Raw genomic sequence first — 21,531 nt, forward strand, 5'->3', positions numbered from 1 at the left:
GGGCTTCCAGGTTCAACAGAGGATAAGGAACAAGGCGCTCGCACGGCCAGCTGGATGCACTCCGCTTTCTGCTGGTTGTCGGGGGCTCCCCCAGGGGCTCCTCCCCACCATCACAGGCTCCCAGCCGCTCCCATGAGCAGAGACACTCCTTCACCGGGTGGACCTCCCTGAGGACGCAGCAGACAGAGGACAGTCTCACTCTCAAGCCTGACTCCGTGAGTGCTCCCGTCTGACATGGGGCCGCCTGGTGTGGACGCCCTTCAGCTCGACCCTGTTCTCTTCCTGTCTCCCACCCTCAGCTTCTCTGGGCCTCATCCCACCCACCTCGAATTGCACCCTAGTGCCTGGGGCGTACAACTCTGGGGCCACCACACTGGGGGACAAATCCACTGCTCGGCACCACACAAAACTGGGTGTCCTGACCTTTGCGTAGCAACCCCATTAGCGGCCAGGTGGTTTCTGACTCGGAAGCTAAAGAAGCCAGATTGTTAACAAGGGTCTCTGATGACCCACTCTGTGCGGTTTCCGGTGAGTGCTGTAAAAGGCTTTCAAGCATAACACCACAGAACATTCAGATCGAATTCTGCCCTGGGTGACCCAAGGCTGTGCCTGAGCCAGCGAGGTCCAGGGACAGAGCCTGACTCTGCAGCGCGGCGGACTGGGGACTCTCTCTGGGCAGGGAGGCCTCCCTCGCTGGGCGCCGGGCTGGCTGCAAGGCTCCATCCCGAGGCTTCTGTTCTTCCCGCCCACGGCACCAGCAGGAGTCCCTCCAGGGCCCAGTGAACCGACAACACCCCAGCTCCGTGTGGGTGCCGAGAGAGGAGTCCCCGTGTTACACACTCTTGCTCCTCCCAGTTGGGAGGGGGCCGGGCCAGCTTCCCGGAGGTCCAGGGAGAACACGCATGACACACATGGTCCTTCTTAGGCGAGCACGCCGGCACTTACCCCGTCATCTGGGGTGTAAGGTGGCTAGCACTAAGTAGGGAGTTTGCAAACAGAGGCCCCACCTAGACACAGCACACCAGACATGGGGTTAAAGAGCTGAGGAGGATGAAAAGCCAGAAGGCTCAGTCCCGGAGCACTGGCCTCCGCATGGTGGGCTTCTGTCGACACAGATGAAGTCCAGCAAACGAGGGACTCCTGCTCCCCGCGTCCTTACAGATCCACCTGCTGTATTCCGTTGCCCTTCAGGCCACAGTTAAAGTTTTCAAAACCCTTCAAACGAGAACACACCAGGCACGAGTCAGCTCTAACTGTGTCTGCAATCCCGGCTGCACGTCAGCGTACCCCGGGCGCTCTGAGAAACCAGGGCAGCAGGGGCCCGCCCACCTGGACCCGTCAGCCTCTGCTGGAGCCTGGGTGCAGGAGGGCCTGGCCGGGGCTGAGAGCACAGCCCGGGGCCCAGGTGCACGGGCACCCCACAGTGAGTCGTGCTCCAGCCACTGCAGGGACTCGCTGTTTTCGGGCATGATCAGGACTAAAGGGGAGCCTGTAATCACTGCTCCAGAAGCCAGCAGCACCCCTGCGCCGAGTTGTGACAATGGGGCAGTGGCTGCCTGTCAGCTCCCCTCACCATGCTGGCGGCATATTCCGAGTGGCCAGAAGGCTAGAATGTTGGGTGACACAGCCCCACCACAGGTACAATACCCGCTTCCTCTACTTGGCCTTTCTGCCCCTCTCTGCCTGCGACTGCTGCCCGAGGTCTCAGCGACGATGCCCCTTCTGGGAAGCCTTCCCTGAGGCTCACCTGCTGCACGGCCCAGCCCTGCCTTCTCCTCCACACGCCCCAACTATAGAGCTCCCAGGGGCCCATCTCCCAGGGGCCTGGCGTATGGGAGACGCTGGCCAAAAGTTCTGTTCGCTGGCCAAAAGCAGTTTCTGCCTCGCCTTGCAATGGTCTCCCGACCTCCTTTGCTAGGTCCTCGGAGGCAGTCTCGGGGACTGTATCAGGAAACTGCTATCTTCAGAAGATCGGAGCAAACAACTACTGTCTCTTGGCCCCTTACCTGGGCAGCTAGTCCAGAGAACACGCGTGCCACACTGAGGCGGGGCATCGCATGCACCTGGGGGAGAGGGACGCAGCGTCCGAGACCCCGCACCTGCGCTCCCCCTGCACCTGGGCCAGACGCTCCTCCCACAGGGCCTCTCTCTCTGAGGCAACTGTGAAATGGAGTTGTTGTAGCTCTGACATTCTGTCCATCCATCCTCCGTGACATGACTATCAGCAACAAGGGAGGTCTGCCGGCCGACCCCTTGTGGAAACGCAGACAAACGGACACAAGCAAACCCGTGGGGATTCTTCCTGTTCCTGCTCAGACACGAGCCCCTCAGAACCTGGCTTTCACTTGGCTCGATCCCACAGATATTTACTGCGGACCTACTCTGCATTAAACACCGCGTGGGTGCGGGGGGAGGAAGGGGATGGCAAAGTCCAGAGTGTGTCCTTCAGGAGGGAGGGAGTCAGGCGGGAGGGACAGAAGCTGCGCCGAGGCAGAGGGTACCATTGCGGCCAGGGCACAGGAGGGGGCCACACCTGCTGGGAGGCGGGCCTGGGGGGAGAAGGGCTCTCAGGGCAGGGCAGCGGCTTCCGGAAGCCACGTCCAGCGGCCCAGTCAGGGAGAAGGGAACCAGCACATGTGGGTGCTGCTCAGGGAGGCGAGGGAGAGGCCCAGAGCAGAGCTGCTCCACGGAAAGAGATGGGATGTCACTCCAGGCCAGGGCTGTCCCGCGGAACTTTCTGCGCTGATGGAAATGCTCCAGGTTCCTACAGTTGGTAGCCAGTAGCCACACGAGCGTTTGCTACACCGCCATGTGACTGAGAAACCGAATTTCACTTTGCTTTTAACTTCCCATTTAAAAGTTAATGGCCACATGTGGCTGGCGCTCCAGCACTGGGGGGCTGCCCAGGCCTTGAGAGGCGGGGGGGATGGTGGACAGGTGCAGAGGCAGGGGCCCGGCCAGGAGGCGTCTTCCCACAGGGTGCAGGGGGAGCCCGAGAGACCACCAGAGGCAGGGCCCTGCTCACAGGGAGGGCACGGGGGAGGGCCCCCGAGACCCTAGGAAGGACAGACAGGGTCCAGCTGGGGGAAGTGAGGGAGAGAGTGCGGTTGAAGAATAAAAATGACAAAACCAAAAGTAACTTCTACAACCATAAGAGCTAACATCTGAAGAGGGCTCAGCTCTGTCGGGCGCCACCCTGCGCTAACACACACAACTCATCTAACCCTGGAAAACGCAACGAGGCAGACACTCCTACCATCCCCACTTTACAGAAAGGGAAACTGAGGCACAAAGAGAATGGGAGACTTACAAGGTCACAGAGCTGGGGAGGAAGGAGCCTGTGCTGTTGGCACTGTGCTGCATCTAGTCGGGGGTGCCTGGAGGGTGAGCCCGCAGCCGGGAGAGGCCGTGCAGCAGAGAGGGGGCCTGTGGATTGGGGGTGGGCAGGCAGGCAGCCCAGGCGAAGCAGCACAGGGCAGCACGGCAGCACAGAGGCGAGCACGCAGGGCAAGGAGGGCAGAGGCGGGATGGGGAGAGGCCAGGGGCCCTGATGCCAAAGGGCCTGAGAAATGGTACCCCAGTGAGTCCCAGGGCCAGCAGGCAAGCTGTTGGCAGCCGTCGTAACTAAACGGGCCACCAGACCACACGCAAAGGGCAGAAGAAGCCACCTCGTCAACCACGAGAGGAGGCAAGTTCCCAAGGTTACTGGAGAGGTGAGATTTATGGAACGCTGTCACTCAGGTCCTACAAGAGAAGGCAACTGTCCCAGAACCTGGGCCACGCGAGATTAAGGCCGCTATTTAATGGACAATACAGTGACTCAGAGAAGGGGACGAGAGCAGTGATAACAGACAGCTCCCTGATGAAGTGAAGTGAGCAGCGGTCCAGAATCACAGAGAGGGTCAGGCCTATCTGACGTTTTAAGAAATGATATAAGAACGAGATTCCTCCATGGCTCACACTCCCGATGTCTGATCTTGCGCGTCTGACAGACTTGGGTGCAATTTCAGACACAGCCCTCAGGATCCAGATGCTCACGACCCGGCCCCTGAGAGTCAGGGAGGTGCACCGTGGGGCTCCCGCTCCCCCAGGCACACCACGGACCTCTCAGCCCTGTAAAGGGCAGCGACGCTAATGCAAGCACATGGGGACACTGAGGACACACAGACACAAAGGTGTGCTGCTAGAAGATGGAGCTCGCCATCTACGCAGACACCCACGGGGGCAGGACAAGGCCCCGTGTGCCCAGACCCGCCCGGTGACTCTACAGAACAAGTGCTCGAGGGACAGGAAGGAGCACAAAGCCAGAAAACCACACCGAACCCACAGATCATACCCACCCTGTCACAGGCCGAGGCTCTGGGACCGCCCAGCACCTGCCTTGTCCACCACGTTAAACGTCCGAGTTTAAAAGATGCGCGGCCCCGAGGTGATTTCAGATTTTAATTCTGAACAAATAAACAGACTTCCAGGCAGCCAAACATGAAGCTGCGGATGGGGCACAGATGTGAGCTGCTGATGTCCAGGAGGCGCATCCTTGCTTCACAGCAAACCCCACACGCTCCCTCACTCCTTAGGTGACATCGTTATACCACTGCCACTGTGAAAATTTCATGACAAATTTCCTACTTTTTTCTAAATACAACCATCCCTTAGCCAGGGCACATTTTTAAAACTTTTTACTACTAATAGAAACTGACTATTTACCAGATTCACTTCTGTGCTTGCTTCACATGTTCAACTTGATCCAGATGGAAACGCAAGTCAGACGAGCCGTCAACCTGCTCTGGAGCGATGGAGCAGACGGCACAGCTGACAGCTGTTTTCATTCCCCTACCTGGCTTTGCAAGTGAGCCTGGGTCTACAAACCTTCCCCCGACACGAGAGGGCGGTGCACGGAAGCCCCGGGGGTGGCTGCCTGCCGGCCTCCTCTGAGCTGACGAGGCCCCCCACCCCCCGGAGCCGCGGCGGAGGCCCGACCGGCGCTCACCTGTGACGAGGGGCGTCTGTGCAGGCGGCTGCTCCAGTAAGACCATGTGCTGCAGGAGGGGGTTGTGAGCCGCCGCGCCGTCCCGCTCCAGGGGCGCTGTGCTCAGGTATGGTGTGAGGTGGGTGCCGGGAAAGAGGGAGATCCGCTGTTGGAGGGCTGGGAGAGCGAGTCGCTCAGCTTCCTGCTGGCCTGCTGCCCCCTGGAGAGGCACACGGGTGACGTCCACGGTTATGGCCTGCGACAGCCATCCCACGCCACACCGACCCGCGGATGCCTACTTACAGCGGAAGGGCCAGTGGCAGGAAGTCCCAGGGTGATGTTGGGCAAGGACGGTGATGTGTAGAGGGGAAGCGGAGCCACGGAGCCTTCCCGAGTCACAAGTCTGTGCGCCAAGCTGGTCTGGAGACAAAACACATGATGGCCATCACAGAGACTCTGCTACAGCCAAGCATGGGCGACACGTACCACGAGAAAGGGCAACAGAGAACACTCAGGGCAGGCCATGCCAAATTCTGATACCAGAGTACAGAAACACACGCACGAATCAGCAGACAGGCGAGCACGACACTTTAAATCTCGGCTTCACAATCCATCAAACTCCTGTTTGTTTCTATTTCAAACCGCTTATGCACCATAAAACTATCGGAGGAAAATCTAGGGTAATATATTTCAAAATATGTTCTTAGAGTTGGGACTGTCTTTCCAAACATAACATCAGAGGCAGAACCAAAAAGGAAAATATTGATTAAAAAAATCCCCTCACGAAAAGGCAAATAGTAATGACAACAATACTGGCAATGTATGGGACAGACAGTTAATACACAAAGAGCTCAGAGATCAAACAATTAAGGAGAAAAGTGCATGGCAAAGACAAATGACTGAAGAACCAATATTGAGGAATAATAAACATGTGAAAAAAATCCTCAGAATCATCAATATCTAAAAACATATTTAAAAACCTATCAAGTTGGGAAATATTTTTAAAAACTGCTAAGACCATCTTGGCCCAGAGAAACAGAAACCGCTGCTGGGTGGCTTATAAATTGGCACACTCTGTCTGCAGGATGATTTGGCAATAAATGTCAAAAGCCTTAAAAATTGATCTAACCTTTGATCCTCTAACTCCACTCTCAGAACGAACTCTCAGGAAATGATCCGGATGCACACGAAGGCTTGGCCACAGGGGTGCTCCCTGCAGCCATGTCCACAGAGGTGAGGAGCACTTACCCAACAGGAGGTCAGGAAAAGTCTGGTCGATTACTTAGAAACTTACTATGTGTTAAGTTAGACATACAGGCTGTGGAATCGCGCACTTCTTAAACAGCAGATTTAGATTACTCGAGCATAAGTCAAGAGTAAGGATTGTTAGGATAGAGAGACAGGGGCGGCAGGAGCAGTCCGCGAGGGGCTGGGTTACTGTGAAGCTTCACATCTGTTTGCTCCTAGAACAAACATTCTTGGCTAAGAAGGACACAGTTTTATTCACTCTATCCCCTGCACAGTAGACATTCAGTAAAAGTGTGTTAAATGAATGAGCAAATGATAAGGGAACAAATGAGCGATTCTGCACAATGAACATGTGGGGTTTGGCAGACAGAAATCTGCATGACAGAAAATAACATTAGTAATGAATACGTAACCGATTTTTCTAGTTCTTGTCATAGTGGACTACGTAACTAAGGAGGAGAAACACTTCGGGTGCTTTAAAATTTCACGTCCAAGGAGAAGACTTACGAGCTGAAGCCTATTCCAAGTTGTTGTGAACTTGGTAGGCTGTCTGTATGTAGCCCCTGCTACCAAACTGCCCCCCACTGTTGGACGGCGGGGTGATGACCACCTGGGGCGCGAGTGTGTGGACAGTCCTCACCTCGCAGAAGCCCCTAGTAGCTGTGTTTCATGGTGTCATATTTCAGTGCCATTTGGAAACACACACACCTGAGAAACCTCGTCCTCATGCTTTAAGGGCAAAACAGGATGGAACGGCCTTCTTCACTTGCAGGAACGTGACGTGTCTTGTCCTGGAGAAATTGCTCAGGCCATCTCTAGTGTGCTCACATTCAACTGTATAGTCATGATCAAAGGGCTCCTGTGAAAGCACTTTTCCTAGACCAAAAATTTTTCTGTCTAAAGTAGAAGAAATACCAACCAGCTATGCTTTAGAGAAAATGGCTGAGATTGCAGAAAAACCTGATTCTACCGTTTTATAATTATCCAGGAACAGAATCAGCAAACACTGTAATGTTTGCAAAGCTATAACTTCCTCTCTATAACCAAGGGCATTTTTTTATCTAATTTCTCTTTAGAAATAAAGCAGCCTTCTGAGATATCTGTACATTGTCCACATCTGTGGCATTGGCCGTCTCCATTTGCCCTGTGATGGGCTCGCCAGCCGCCTGTGTTCCGCAGGAAGTCCAGGCCGAGGTCAGAGCGCCTGCCGGACACACCTCCCTCCGAATCACCCTGGGCTTCTGAAGTGGACAAAGCACCTCCACCGAGGAGGAGCTGTCTGCGGGTCGGGGAGCCCTGCTTCCTCCATGTAGAGGAGGAGGGGCGTGGGGATGCTGAGCCTCCCTCGGTCCAGGGGCCTTCATGGTACAGTAGTGAAAGGAGGTGCGGAGCCAGGCCAGAGACTCTGCTCCTGCCGTGCTTCTCCACCCACACAAGGACCCCCCGCCGCCTCTGGACCAGAGAAGGAGAGGCCAGCTCTTGGCTTCATAAAGCACGGAAGTTCTCCAATTGTAGCAAAACTTGACATCCACCAAAGACATCCATGTGTGACCAAATTTTCAAAGACCATCCTGCCGACATCTGGTATAAAACAGGAACACCTCTACTTTGTACATTTCTTGTGAATCCTTTGACACCTTCTATAAATTTGCAGTAGCTTAACTTACATTAACACGTGATTTGTAAAAACTAACACATACTTTAAACTGGAACCATGCAGATCCACCCAAAGCAGGCATTCTACAATAGGAACCATTAGGTACGTAACTGCCCATATTAAATAAAAATCAGGATCCATGACTGCTATTGACAAGACGTAATTAGCACAAACATCTCGTTCCAGGAAGCAACTTCTAGGTGGAGTTCTAAAGCTAATTACAGGGAGATCTTCAGCTGTGACCTCGTCTTACAGAGAAGGATTGATAAAACTTTTAATGATCTAATAATTACTTAGACAGGTAGGTTGACAGGGCAGGTAGTAAAAGAAACAGATGTATGAAGGAAAAAGATGAGAAAATTGAGGTTAAGCAAACTAGAGGCAGCCATGCGAAATTCATCCGTGCAGTAATCTTGGTTTCTAAAAATCTGTTTATACATAAAGTGTCTGGAAATTTGAACTGAAAAAGCTAAGTACTTGTGCCTGTGTATCTCAACTCAGATTTGTCGACCCTCTGGAAGGGCAGGATTCACTTCTAAGCATTTAAGGAGGAAAGAAAATAACCCTATCTGATAATTACAGCCTCCTGTAAGTTGAGAGGAACTCAGAGGCACCTCCTACTCAGTAGGACTGTCCGTGGCATGAAGCAGACAGCACTTCTGGCTCACTTCACCGAGGACGTCAGTGCTGAGGTGGCTCCCCACGAGGCCACCCCAGCCCAGGGCCTCACTCTGCCAGCGTGGAATTCTCTGCTTCCCTGAGTCTACTGGTCAGCACCTGCCCCTCCCAGGTGGCCCAGGAAGCCATGCGGACACACGCCCTGGGGCTGGCCGCCTGGCCCTCGATTCCCAGGGCCTGACATGGAGCTGGCACGAGGTAGGAGCTCCAGAGACACTTGTGGGATCAATGGAAAGAGTCCAGTGAATAAGGAGTGAAATGAGCACATGGAGTGAAGGTCCTGAAACCCACTGCCTGGGAAGCCGCCCAATCCAGGTCTGGTCAAGGGCACAACCCACAGATATCCCAGGGGTCTCCACACGGCTCCTCTCCGCCCAACTCCCTCCTACATGCTCCTGCCCCTGCAGCCACCATGCGGCACGCTGGCTGCGTTTGAATCAACCTAACATAACACACTCTGAAAGAGGCCAGGGGAAAAGACCAGGTTGGGAGCTGTTCTCTGACACAGAACCCTCATATCTGGACCTCCTGTTTGCATTTAAATGAGAAGCAGTGACAAGTGGCAGGAAGGAAGACATAGTCCAAATGGTGTCCCTTCCAGGACGCCTCCCTCGTCAGTTCCCCTCACCCGGACCTGGGAAGGTCAAGACTGAAGGGCAGCTGCACCCTGCAGTCATGTCTAGCAACTCAGCTCGCTGACTCGGCCTCAGGGCCAGCGCAGGAAAACACAAACCAACAGGAGTGCTGGGCACTGACCTCGGCCGGGATGCTGGGGACGGCGGGCGCGATCCCGTTCTCCGTGCTCACGTTCCCGGAGCTGTTGTTGGGCGAGCTGGGTGCCGAGCCCGGGGCGCTGCTGCATGCCGAGTCTGCAGGGTAGAGAGACATTCGTGAGCCTCACTCGGCGTACAGGTCCCAGGCCAGGACACAGGACACGCTTACCTGGGCCTGAGCTGCACTGGCCTCCTGTGGATTTCTGCTTTCAGCTTGCTGACTGGCAGAAACAGCAGCAAGAAAGCACACGACCATAGTCCCCAAACAGGCACAGTGGACATGACCGCAGCCTCACAACAGGGACAAGGGGCTACCTCCCTACCTTCATTTATGGACTTCCCTGGGAGCTTTGCAAACCTACGGCTCGTGGGTGCCCCACTTGAGCCTTTTAAGCTGTGCACATTATCAATTTTATTCCTCTTTTGAATTTCAAGATGATCTTAAACACCAGAAAGATAAGCCCTTCAACACTTACTAATATTCTAACAACAAAAGACCAGGAAACACAGAAGCCAAATGACTCTGACCCGTGAAGGTCAAATTCACTGTGCTTACTGACAGAGGCACCCACGTTGGTGTTCACTTTGAACTGAATCCTCTCATCTTTCCTACATGATTATCAAACATCCGGGGAAAGTGCAGCCGGTGGCTTCTGTGACTGATCAGTGTCATCTACACCCGGAGACATTCTGTAAGGAACCGTAAAGGTGCCAGTGGCAACACCCTGCTCGTCGGAGGCCCTGCTCGCTCCAGGTTGACTTGACGGAGGAGAGGAGCATGCTGGACGCAGCTTTCCCCTCCGCTCCAAAGGCGCCACACTTGCTCTTTCACGCACACACACTTGGAGACCTCTGTGACACTCGATGTTCACATAAGGGCTTGTCTGGCTTTTATGTGTTCTGTTTGATTTAAAGGCATTTTCACAATAACACCACCTGGTAAGACCTTCCGAAGGAAACATGCCCTGACCTGCAGTCTACTCCTCTGAGTGACTACCATTCAGAACTCTGAACACTCAGACCCGACCCCATCTGCAATGGCACAGCGCACACGTCAGGAAGGACAGGCACGCTGGGACACCGGAGGGAGCCTGAGGGACATTTCCCCTAAGGAGAGCTCCCGAGGTGGATGTGCTGAGCCAGGCCACCTTTCAGAGCCAGGAGGGGGAATGGCCCCCGGGGTCTCCCAGCCCAGGAGCGCACGGGCACTCACTCACACCAACTGCAGTGTGGCCCAAACCCACTGCAGGCTGGTAACCACAGTGCTGCCTGGGGCTGCCTGGTGGGCCTGGCAGACTAAAAACTGGTTCCAGATACAACGTTGGGCGCCAGTGAGGAGGACGAGGGTGATGGTGGGGACAAGAGCAACAGTTCCACAGCTCCCAAGCCAGCAGGGCTGGTTCCAAGAGCTGTGCTTCTGTCAGCTCCCTCGTCTCTCAGTAACCCTGAGGAAGGCGCAGAAGAGGAAACCGAGGCAAAGAGAGACGATGCCACACCCTCAGCTCACATGGCTGAAGGAAGATGTCAGGACAAATGCACGCACCAGTTAACCCAGTGGATGCATCTTCCAGTCTTCTGGAAGGTCAGTTCTGCTCCCCTGCTCCAGCCACCTGGGGCTCTGTGTTGGCCAGGAAACCCATCACCTCTCATCTATCTGCCGTCGAGCTCTCTCGGGCCCAGTGGAGCTCTCACCAATGGCCTCACCCCTGGGTGCCTTACTCTCTGTAACACAACCCAGCATTGTCAGGTGTGGCATGCGTGGTTTGCTAGCGTCCCACATGTGATGGGCGGTGGTCTGGTCTCTCAGGTTAGACGCTGAGCTTCTTGGAAGAGGACCTGGGCTCGCTAGTTTTATGCCCAGTGCACTCCTGACTCACAGCAGCACGAAGAGGTCACGGGCTAACGACAGGAACGCTAGATCCAGCGCTCAGAAACAAGCCTGCCGAAGATGCCGTCTCACCAGCTGTGTGGCCAGGACTCTGTGCAGGGCTCACCCGTCCATCAGAGGTGCAGCCCGTGACAAGGCTCTCCCCAAAGGAAACGAGGAAACGAGGCTGCACTCGTGTGGATTCCCCAACTGGAACGGAGTCCCCCCAGCTGAAGAGACTTAGTGGGACTTCAGATGACACTATGTCTTGATCTCCACTACAGCAACCAGAGGACAGACCCTACATTGAAAATGAAGATGGTGACATACAGGGTTCCCCAGGGCATGGGCCTGAGACTCTCTTGTGCATCTGGAAACATCCAGAAGCAGGCCCTTGGCTTAGGGTTCAGAGCTGGGCTTGAAGGACCCTGAGGGGCAGCAGGACAGGGCACGAGGCACCGGCCCGGCTGTGTGGTTTCCGGCAGTGGCCATGGTTCCCGTCTCATCCCGAAGGTCCTGGGACTGCATCAGAGTGTGTGTGAGGCACTGGCCTCGCACACATGGAGGACCAGCACCACGGAGCCCCTCGCTCCTTCCCTGGGAATGTGGCACTGACAGCCTACCAATGAGAACCCTGGTTTTCGAATCAAACTGTATTTTGTGCAAATGTGTTTCCTCCCCGCTTGCTTCCAGGCCCCCTCTGAACAGCCCCATTAGCCTGGTGCTATGACTTCAGGAGTGTGGAGGGGCGCCCTCGGGAAGTGGGGTGCACCCTCAAAACGGAGTGTGCTCTTGAGACAGGGTGCACCCTGAGGAAGAGGGGTATACCCTCGGAGTGGGGGTGTGTCTTGGGGCAGGGGTGCACCTTGAGGCGGGGTACACCTTGGGAAGTGAGGTGCATCCGCAGGAAGGCGGTATGCCCTTGGGAAGGGGGTGCCCCTCAGGACTGGGGTCCTTGGGAAGGGGCTTGGCCCAGAGGGCGTACTTCTGAGTATCGGCCACTAGATGGGGGCCGAGAGCAACGTGCTCGCCTAGACCGGAGACAAGTGAGCTGCCGCTCACTCGGCTCGGCCCACCTGTCGGACTCTGGCCAGGGAGACTTTAAGGCTCTCCAGCGGTTAAGACGTTGTTTAATGGGCAGTGGAGCAAGGCAGAAACATGTGACTCACCACTAATAGGCAAGATCAGTTCAAAACCCCACCTTCGGAGAAACCTCAACATAAAATTCCTGTAAACATCTCGTGCAACGTCAGACCGACGGCTCTGGCTGTGCCTGGGCCTGTCAACAGCAGCTTTTAGCATCTGACGCTGGGAGCAGAGACATGCTGTGCAGGGACGATCCTGGAGACCCCCTGCGGGGGCACCCACTGTGGTTCTCGGGGACGCATGCTGCTGGCACTGGGGGAATGAGAGCACCCGGAGCCGAGGGGCCCCACGGAGAGGCAGCTCCAGAGGCGTGAAGGAAAGATCGCAGCAGGAGGGCCTCGAGGGGAGGCAGCAGGTGGGCAGGCAGCGCGGTTCTAACAACTGGTCTAACGTACCTGTGACATCCAGGGGACGCTTTTTCAGAGCAGTAACCACTGGCCCGTCTTTCCTGCGTAACAGGGGGCTGCTCCGTCTCTCGGCCACTTTCTGCTTTAGCCTAGACCGTAACTTCAGATTGGGTTCAGAAGCTGCATGAAAAGGAGACGTCATTACAGCCAGGCAGACACAACTGGGGTCAAGGTTATCTCATCAGCAGCTTAAAAATAGCACAGTGGGTAAATATTCGCTTAACACTGACGTGCTGTTCCAGGGAAGAGCAAAGGCTGTGTTCCTGAGGCCTGAGTGCAGGATGTTATAGTCCCAAATAAGAATAAGACATACCTGATGCCTTTGGCTTCATCTCTCCGGACATGGGGTTATATCTATGTGTGCTGGTGGAGTCATTGCAATGACACTGTCACTGCGTTTTACCAGTAGTTGGGAAGAAAACTGACCACCAGCGGTGTGTCAGGTCCGGCCCATGGATCTTATTACAGCTTCTACACCACACGTTCTTGTTCACCTGCATCTCGAAAACTCCTTGCACTGGAACAGCCCAGGAGCAGCAGCCTGCTTGAGGTCCAGGTAGCCCCTGTGACCAGTGCCAGGAGGGTGCTGAGGCCAAGCTCGCCCCAAGGAGAGGATGCGCCACACCAGCTCCACAGGCCTGAGAGCGGGGAGTGCCTGTCTCCCCAGAGCCACCCGACCCCAGGGCACAGCTGTCCGCTGTGGTGTGGCTCTGTTAGCGCTCTGCTTGTGTGGACAGAGCCATTTGCAAACCTGCGACTTGAAGACCACAGTGGTGCCCAGGCCTCTGCACCTGGAACCAGGCCACCCCCAGGCCAATTAAGTCACACCTCTGGGGTGGGGGGACTGTGGGGAGCTTGGGGTACTCCGTGTGAGGCTGCCTCAGGAAGAGGGCTGTCTCACTGCCCCCGGGGACACCCTCCATCTGGATTCGCGGCACAGGAGCCTCCAGCTCCACGAGGCCGGGACGGTGGAATGACCGCCACCACAGAGATGGTCTACTCCTCCTACTTGTAGATTTGCAAGTAAGTGAGTTTTTAGCTCTTTTTTTTTGTTTTTAGTCACCAACCCTGCTGCTTTTAAACTTTCTGGAACAGGAAGTTCACTGTTCTCCAGAACAACAAGAAATAACAATCGAATTCCCCCCGCCGGCATCAGAGCTGAGATGGTTTGGGTTAAAAGAATCAGGCCATGCATGCATCTCACGACCACTGAGACTCTGCCCTCTGGGGAGCACGAAGAGCAGGACTGAGGAGTCCCGGATGCCCGGTGACCCCAGGAGAGGCTGGAGGGGAAGACCAGCTGCTCTGTGGGTCCAGGAAGGAAAGGCAGAAGCAGACCACCAAAACGAAGCTTCCCAGAGAGATCAAAGACGTGCCGTAAGAAGGTGCCCGACTTTTCAAGATGCTGGCCTGCTCTGGAGGGCGTGAATACAGGGAGAGCGGCCTTTCTGCTTGGCAGCAGTGGGCGGTAAAGCAAGGGCCCACTCACTTGTAGGACTTCCCGACGAGGTGAAAAGGATTCAACTACAAAACAGCCTTCCCCAGGGCCGAGAGGATCCACACCTATGTTTTTTAGCACTTATGTTGAGGTGACCACGGTAGACTCAAGTTTCATTCACTTCTATTTTCACATCAAGTTTCTAACTTATCATTATTTACAAAGAAAAAAAAGCCAAAAGCCCAGCTGGTCAGTGGGCAAGAACACAATACCTGTTCTCCCACCACCAGGATCCCAGCTGACACAGGGGGTGTCAACACACATACGTCCGACCTGGGGACAGAAGCTGTGGGCTGTGGGGAGAAGCTGCTTCTGAGGTCCAGGGCAGTGCAGTCCCCATGAGGGGAGTCAGTGGCCCCTGACCCCGTGGGAGGTCCCTTCTCGGTGGCTGCCCCGACATGGCGGAGCGGAGCCCGTGTAGCATCAGGAGATGGTGTGCGGGTGGAAGGTGCTGACTGGTCACCCTGGGCCAGCTATGGACTGGCTGTGCTACCAGGACCCAGCCCCGACCCCCTGCAGGTCCTCTCCCATTCAAAGCCCCTGGCTCAGCGACAGCACGGCCAGACCCTGGGCCTCGCTCGTCCTCCTATGTCCCCAGCCCGAGGACCAGGGACCCCTGGTGTGACTTACAGACTGCACCGGACGGGCCCTGTGCCCCTCTGCACCTGCCCCTCCCCCCAACCCTGCCCACCCACCTCCCACAGCCACTGCTGCTTGTCCTCAGCCTCAGCTCAACGTCCCTCCCCAGGCTTCCTGACACCCCACCCCACACGGCCACAGGACCTTACTGTCCTCAGGGCGCCGTTTCACTAGCTGAAACTATCTTGCTATCTTTTTCCTCCACTCCCTCCCACCCCCACACTTGAGCATGAGACGCTGCAGGGTATGTGCAGCCTCCCTGACTCCAGGGGACCTCAGCAGTGCCCTTCCTGTGGGGAAGACCCAAGGCAGGACTCCACCTTGTCCTGCGCTGGCTCCACCTGGTGGCCCCTCTAGCGGGCAAAGTGGAAACGAGAGGCCTGTGTCCCGGATGTGAAGAATTTCACTCAGGACAAGACAGCAGAGCATTAACCAGGGTGGGGGAGGGTGGCGGGGGAGTGGCGGCCCTGCCTGCAGGGCGGTTTGAGCAGCAGGAGGCTCCATGCTGCCACGGCCTGGGGATATGTGAAGCCAGGCCTGCATTTCCCTCTGGGGCTCTTCTATGGAATGTGCTGGGCAGGGCCGGGAGGGGGCTGGCAGCAGGCGTGGGGACCAGGAGGGCAGGGTGGCGGTCCCTCCCAGGGAGCCCCGGTCAGGGTCAGCCGGCGCTGAGCTGTGGCAGAGGGCGCGCTTCCCTCCCATCACTTCCGTCCCAAGAAGGCCCACTCTCTGGCTGCCGCAGGTCTGGGACCGAGAGACTGACATGAGTTATATGGACTCCACAGAGCATCTGGGCATCTAAAGTCTTGCCATTCATCAGCACGTTTCTCAAAACTTGCACAAAGCCTGTAACCCAAACAGCTCTGCGCCACAGCCAGAGCTCAGGATGCAGGCGTGCCGCCACCTGCCCAACGAGGGCAGGCTGCAAGATCGCATCCGCCACACACAGACCATGTGGCCACACAGGCTCCACAGAGCGGCTCCTGCTGTACCTGAGGTCCTCGAAAGGACGTGGCCAAGCAGAGTGACTCCAGAACCGTTCTGTACCTCTAACAGGGCTGCAGGTAAACTGACAGACTGGGGCGTCTCCGAAGAGGGGCTCAGGCGAGCAAGGGCTAACAGGAAAGGGGCAATGGTGGGCACTAACTGTCCATGAACACAGTGCCTGCCCCTCCTGGAGCACGTGGAGGCGGGGCTGGCTGTCTCTCCTTCAAGGCCATCAGGCTGATGACAGACGAAGGCAGACAAAGCCATCCTCTCTCAACCCTGCGATTCCACCCCGGCCCCGGCCCCTCTGTGTGCAGGAAGCTCCTCTGTCGAGAAGCAGCCCTCGCAGCGACCCCACTATCTGGACACTGATGTGACGAACGCTTCTGTTCTCCCTGACCGAGGCACAGCAGAACAGCGTCCAGGGTCAGGACGCTGTCTCTGGTTACGGTCAGGTGGGCAGAGGGATCAGAAGGCACTCGGCACACAAACAGAGGTGAGTTTATGTGGAAGCAGCACTGCTTCATGGGCCTGACTCCACGCCCAACAGCCAGCGAGGAAGGGAGAGACCGAGCCACCAGGAAGCTCAGAGTGTGGCTGCGGCCACAGGCACGTGGACAGCGCAGAGAGCACACGCTCACAGCTGCTCCCTCCTGAAATCCCAAAAGGACAGGGCAGGAAACTTTGAAGAGTATAAAGCCACGAGGCGGAAAATCAAAGCACTGAAGAGATTCGAAGAAAAAGTTGAGAAATTTGAAAAACAGTGAAAAAGTCCAACACCAAATTAACAGAAGCGCCAGAAGGGGACAGAATAAGCAGAGCAGGGAAATTTGCTCACAAAGTAATTCAAGACGTCCTGCTCCATCAGGGGAGACCTGGTGTGGAGCGGGCTCTCCGTGGCCCAGGGCACCTGAGGCCCCCAGCCCCTCGCTGGGCGGGTCCTGTAAGTTCCAGAACTCTGGGGACCCAGGGTCAGCCTTGAGAAGGGCGTCAAATTCTCAAACAGCCACTGAAAAAGGGATGAATGAATTGCCACAAACACTCATCCAGTGGACATTCAGGGACTCTCCCGGTGTGTCCAGATGGTTCTAGGTGCTGCGCCTAAGGGGCAGACAAGACAGACAGGCTCTGGCCAGGACCCTGTGCTGCACAGCTCGGGGGCAGCGGCCACACTGTGGGCCACAGGAACGGAATGCAGGAGCTCTGCCACACAGCCACCTGGTCCCTGCTGCATCTGGCTTACGTTCTGGTAAGGAAGATGGAAAACACACACAAAGATACCCAACCTTTACTAACGATGACAGAATTACTCATTAAAGCATCAAAGGGAGTGTGATTTACTCAGGCCTCAAATTGGCCAGCATGAACTGTGCTCGCCCCCTCTTAGTGAGGGGGATAACAGACTCTGATAAGCTGTTGTTGCAGTATAATTTGCTCAGCATGTTAGAAAATGTGTGCTCTTTGAACTGGCGGTTCCATTTTTAGGAAATCTATCCTACAGAATACTTGCACAAGTGAGCAAAGGTACCCATGTTTGTTGGCAAAATAAAAACTAGAAAACAGTTGCAACTCATCTAATATCCACATATTGGAATAATATAAAAAAGGAGCTGATCTTTATACACTGAAGTGGAATGGGGTCCACACTATAATATTAATTGGAAAATAAAGTTACAGGACAAAATGCAAAGCAGGTACTTTTGTTAACAAAAAGACAACTACACACACATGTTGCATACACACACAGATACACCCTGACACACAGGCACAGAGAAATATCTGGACAGACAGACACCAAACTAGCAACAGGAGCTGTCTCTGGGAAGTAAGATTCAGGATGTGTGGGTTTGAGTTTATTATAAGCACGCATCACTTATGTGTTTTTAATTTAAAAAAGCACTCTACATGATGGTTAGAAGTCAGGGGTTTTCTACTCTCTCTTTCCTGCTCAATTGAGCGACGTCTCCACAGCTCATTTCAGTTGGTCATCGATCCCAGTGTGGTACCACTGGACAGTCAAACACACGTATTTGAGAAATACTAGTTCAATTTCTCATCAGGTACTTTTCATATTAGAGGGAGTTCAAGTTTGAGAGACGTCAGAGTTTGCAGGATGGAGCACAGAAGAAGGTGTGAGCCAATTTCTCCACACAGAAGCTGCCTAGCTTCTAACCATACTCGCTGTCTCTAGAAGTTTCTTTGGAAAAGCAGAACAAAGCCTTTCTAAATCCTTCTGAACACATTCATACCTATTTTTTAAGAGCACAAAGTCGATGGAAGACAGTCCAGCACAAACGCCCCCGAGTCCCAAGGGAGGCTGCCCACCTGGTGGCCAGAAGCTCAGCAGGCCAGTGCTGCCAGGTATAGTCTCTTCCCTCTCCTGGCTCAGAGGCAGCTCAGAAAGGGCAGAGTCACAGCTCCGGCCCTGAGTGAGAGCCGAAGGGCCACCGCTCACACTGCACATGACACATAGAAAACCCACCTCTGAGAATGTGGCAGTGCAGGTGTGGCCCATTCCTGCCCGCACCACCAACCTGTGCTGTCACTCCTGCAAACTGCATCGGAACAAGACACAGAGCACACAAGACACAGTGCACGCAAGACACAGTGCATGCAAGACACAGGCTGTCGGTGAGTAGCCTTGGCTGTGCGTGACACAGCCCCTCCCCAAGCTGCAGAGGCCTGTGTCAGGTATGACAAACAGGGCCTTGTCTTGTCCGCTGTAACTTCAGTGGACTCAACGCTGATGCAGATAAACTACTGGTGATCCCATTCAGCTCCCGAGTCCGCAGGGGAACTCACTTGCTGACTGACACATTCTGCGGCTGCGGGGTGGACGGGAGATCGTCCACCCCGGTCCTCTGCAGACTCCTGCCTACTGCCTCACCTCCCACAGACCCTGCAGAAGACGGTGGGGCCATGCTGGGACTCTGGTGACGGAACGGCACCCTGGTGCCCGGAGGCCAGCCCAGTCGGGTCAGGGTCTCTGTGGACACTCGGGATGGGGCCTCACTCCACTGTATCCGTATTTGGGGGAATACTTAGCCTTGCCCCGACGTGTCCGGGCTCCCTCCTGGCCCGGCCCTATGGATCTGCCCTGACGTTCGCCTCCTCCCTCGGGACTGGAGGCAACTGAGAATCGCGGTCTGTCCCTTACCCATCACACCAGCTCAAGGTCCAGCACCCAGGATGCACTTGACAAATGCTCACTACATACATACTGCACAGGACCAGGTGGCGAAGCTGCTGCTGCTCTGGCTCGGGTCCACCGTGCTGCCTCGGAGGCAGCGCATCCCTGAACCTCAGCTAGGCCCTCCCGGTTAAGTGCGGGAAAGAAACTGTGCCCGCATGCCAACTTACTGCCAGATGGCCAGGCAGCGCAATTAGCCTCAGTATCCACCACCAGGTCCACCCCGGGGCAGGACCATCAGGAGATCGGCGCCCTGAACCAGCCCAGCCTCCTCCCAGTTCTCACTCAGCTGAGGGCCGGCCCTGCGGTCAGTGTAATAATTCTCAATGAGGCCGAGGGGAGCGACTTCTCACTGAGCATCAGCCTGGGGCTTGCTTCCTAAAATACACGGCGAGCACAATCCGGGTCAACGTCAGCCAGGCCCTGCATTTGCCGACAGGACGCTGTGTCCCAGGAGCTGGTCAGCGGCCTGGATATAGGGTTCCATGTAGTGCACGACTTTCTGTGCTGAGCTCCCAGAAGTCGCCGACAGAATGAGGAAAGAGCGGCGGCGGGTGACGACAGATTGTTTTGTTCTGCTCCGGCCTCATTTCATTAATCAGAAGTTAAGTAAGAGGGCAGTATAAGAATCATTATAAAAAAATTCACGGCAGCTAATATCTTTAAAAATGTATAGATGAAGAGGCTACTAGAGAAAAATAAAGTCCCTAAACATCATGAGTAGGACAAAACTCAGTTTGCTTTTAAAAGTGGAAAAGCATCCTTTCTTCAGTATGAATGTGGGGTCGCTGCTTTGCTTAAATGAACTCTCTGGTTAAGCTGTTTGATGCCCCACAAACCCCAGGAAGGATCTGTGGATGGTGGTGGGGATCCGTGACATCGAACAATTCCAATATGTCTTTCATTGCAAGATTTGAAGAGGCTCAGAAATTCTGAGTCAGGGTAGTCTTTGAGGCACCACCTGGAGGGGGCAGTGGGAAGGGGCAGCACCACCTCGCCTGCTCTGTACCTGTCCAGGAAACGAGCTGAGCCACACTCTGGTGGGAAGCGGTGACCCCCTGCTGTCATTCACCAGTAAAGGGGCAGGGCTCCCAACAGGAAGTAGGAGCCGGGCCCTGGGCCTCAGGCAGGGCAGTGGGACTCCCAGATCAGGGAGGTGGGTGCTCAGATGGTGAGGATGAGCCAAGAGCTAGGAGACGAGCCCTGAAACCCCAGCAGCACAAGGCACACCTTGCTGGCCAGATGCCTGCCTGTAAATGTTACTGTTTATTTCCGTGTGGCCTTCCCGAAGGGGCGTTTAGCAGCTGGTTCCCTCCTCTTGCCGGCTGAATTGTGGGCACTGAGGGGAGGGTCTAGGGGGTGCTAACTGGCAGGAATGGGTCATTGGCAAAACTGAGGGAGGCACAGAGTTGTTCAAGGGTTTCCCTCAAATCACAGGCAGCAGGTGAAGAAGCTGGGTGTGGATGCCAGTAGCACCCGCGGGCTAGGAGGCGTAAACGCTGGAAGATGCAAATGCTCAAACGAGTGGATGTGCTTTTCTCATGAGGCAGAACAGGTGTGAATGTCACCCAGGGAGGCCACCAAGCACGTGCCACAAATGCAGGACATGTTGAAGAACAGCAAGAGCGTGGCTGTGCATTTTTTCTGTTTACATATCATGTAACTGCCTTTAAAGAGCCAGAAGTGGGCAACTGTGCAAGGTCAACATAAAGTAGGGTAAACTCGAAACCATGGAATTATTTAAGTGCATGTCACATTTATGAAAGGTTGTCATTTTAATTCATTCAGGCATTTTCTAACTAAAACTTCATTTAATGAAGTCTTTCATATTATCGATTCTTTAAGAAATGCACAAACGTAAATTATTTAGAATTAGCGACGTCAAGGGTTTGAGAGTGGACACTTCTCGGGTGACGCAGGACACCTAACTACACTCATTCCCTTAAGTAGTTTAAACGTTTCCCCTGAAATCCTTATATTATTAATATTATTAATGTGCTAGCGATGCCTTTTTAAAAAATTGATAATGCAATCAAGCCTTAATTAAGCTCTCCTGGAGCACTGTGAATTCTCACTAGCTCTTCCCCAGCGTGGAGAGGAGATGCTCCTCGGCTCTCAGGGAAGCAGGGCTGGGGCGCTGCTGTACCACGAGGTTCGAGGCAGACAGAGCTGTGCTGCCAGTGGACCTAGAAGCACAAGCCAGCGCAGGAGCCGGCAGCCAGGAAAAGTGGACGAGTGTCAGGGGCCTATGGGACAAAGATCACAGCCACACAGCTCTGACAAGCAGCAGCGGGCTGAGGGCCAGGCAGGAGTCTACTGTCCCACACCCTGAGTCTCCCAGGACTTCCTACAGATGACCCGTGCAAGGTTCTGTGTCTTATAACAGGAGCCGGTCCCCAGGCGGTGCCGACATTGTTGGTTTGAGAGGGGAAGGACCAGAGCAATCACCCGCTGATGGGCCCTCCCAATTCT

General features: G+C 55.0%; 1 protein-coding gene and 1 long non-coding RNA gene across 13 annotated transcripts in view; both read right to left on the reverse strand.

The window, feature by feature from the left end:
- The window catches only part of HDAC4 (histone deacetylase 4), a 327,295-nt gene that overhangs the window by 70,286 nt on the left and 235,478 nt on the right, over positions 1–21,531 (reverse strand). For all 12 annotated transcript variants that reach the window (XM_070269644.1, XM_023642723.2, XM_070269641.1 and 9 more), the window contains 4 exons: positions 12,734–12,865; positions 9,309–9,421; positions 5,273–5,389; positions 4,991–5,189 (listed from right to left, as the gene is read on the reverse strand). In XM_070269644.1, the coding sequence (XP_070125745.1) occupies positions 4,991–5,189; positions 5,273–5,389; positions 9,309–9,421; positions 12,734–12,865 (561 nt within the window). The remainder of the gene's footprint in view (positions 1–4,990; positions 5,190–5,272; positions 5,390–9,308; positions 9,422–12,733; positions 12,866–21,531) is intronic.
- Positions 4,427–4,812, reverse strand: LOC138924603 (uncharacterized). The gene is made up of 2 exons (XR_011439592.1): positions 4,708–4,812; positions 4,427–4,600 (listed from the first exon to the last, which is right to left on the reverse strand). It is a non-coding gene; the product is annotated as an uncharacterized lncRNA (long non-coding RNA).

This window comes from Equus caballus, chromosome 6 (genome assembly GCF_041296265.1).
Source record: "Equus caballus isolate H_3958 breed thoroughbred chromosome 6, TB-T2T, whole genome shotgun sequence".
Taxonomy (NCBI): Eukaryota; Metazoa; Chordata; class Mammalia; order Perissodactyla; family Equidae; genus Equus; species Equus caballus.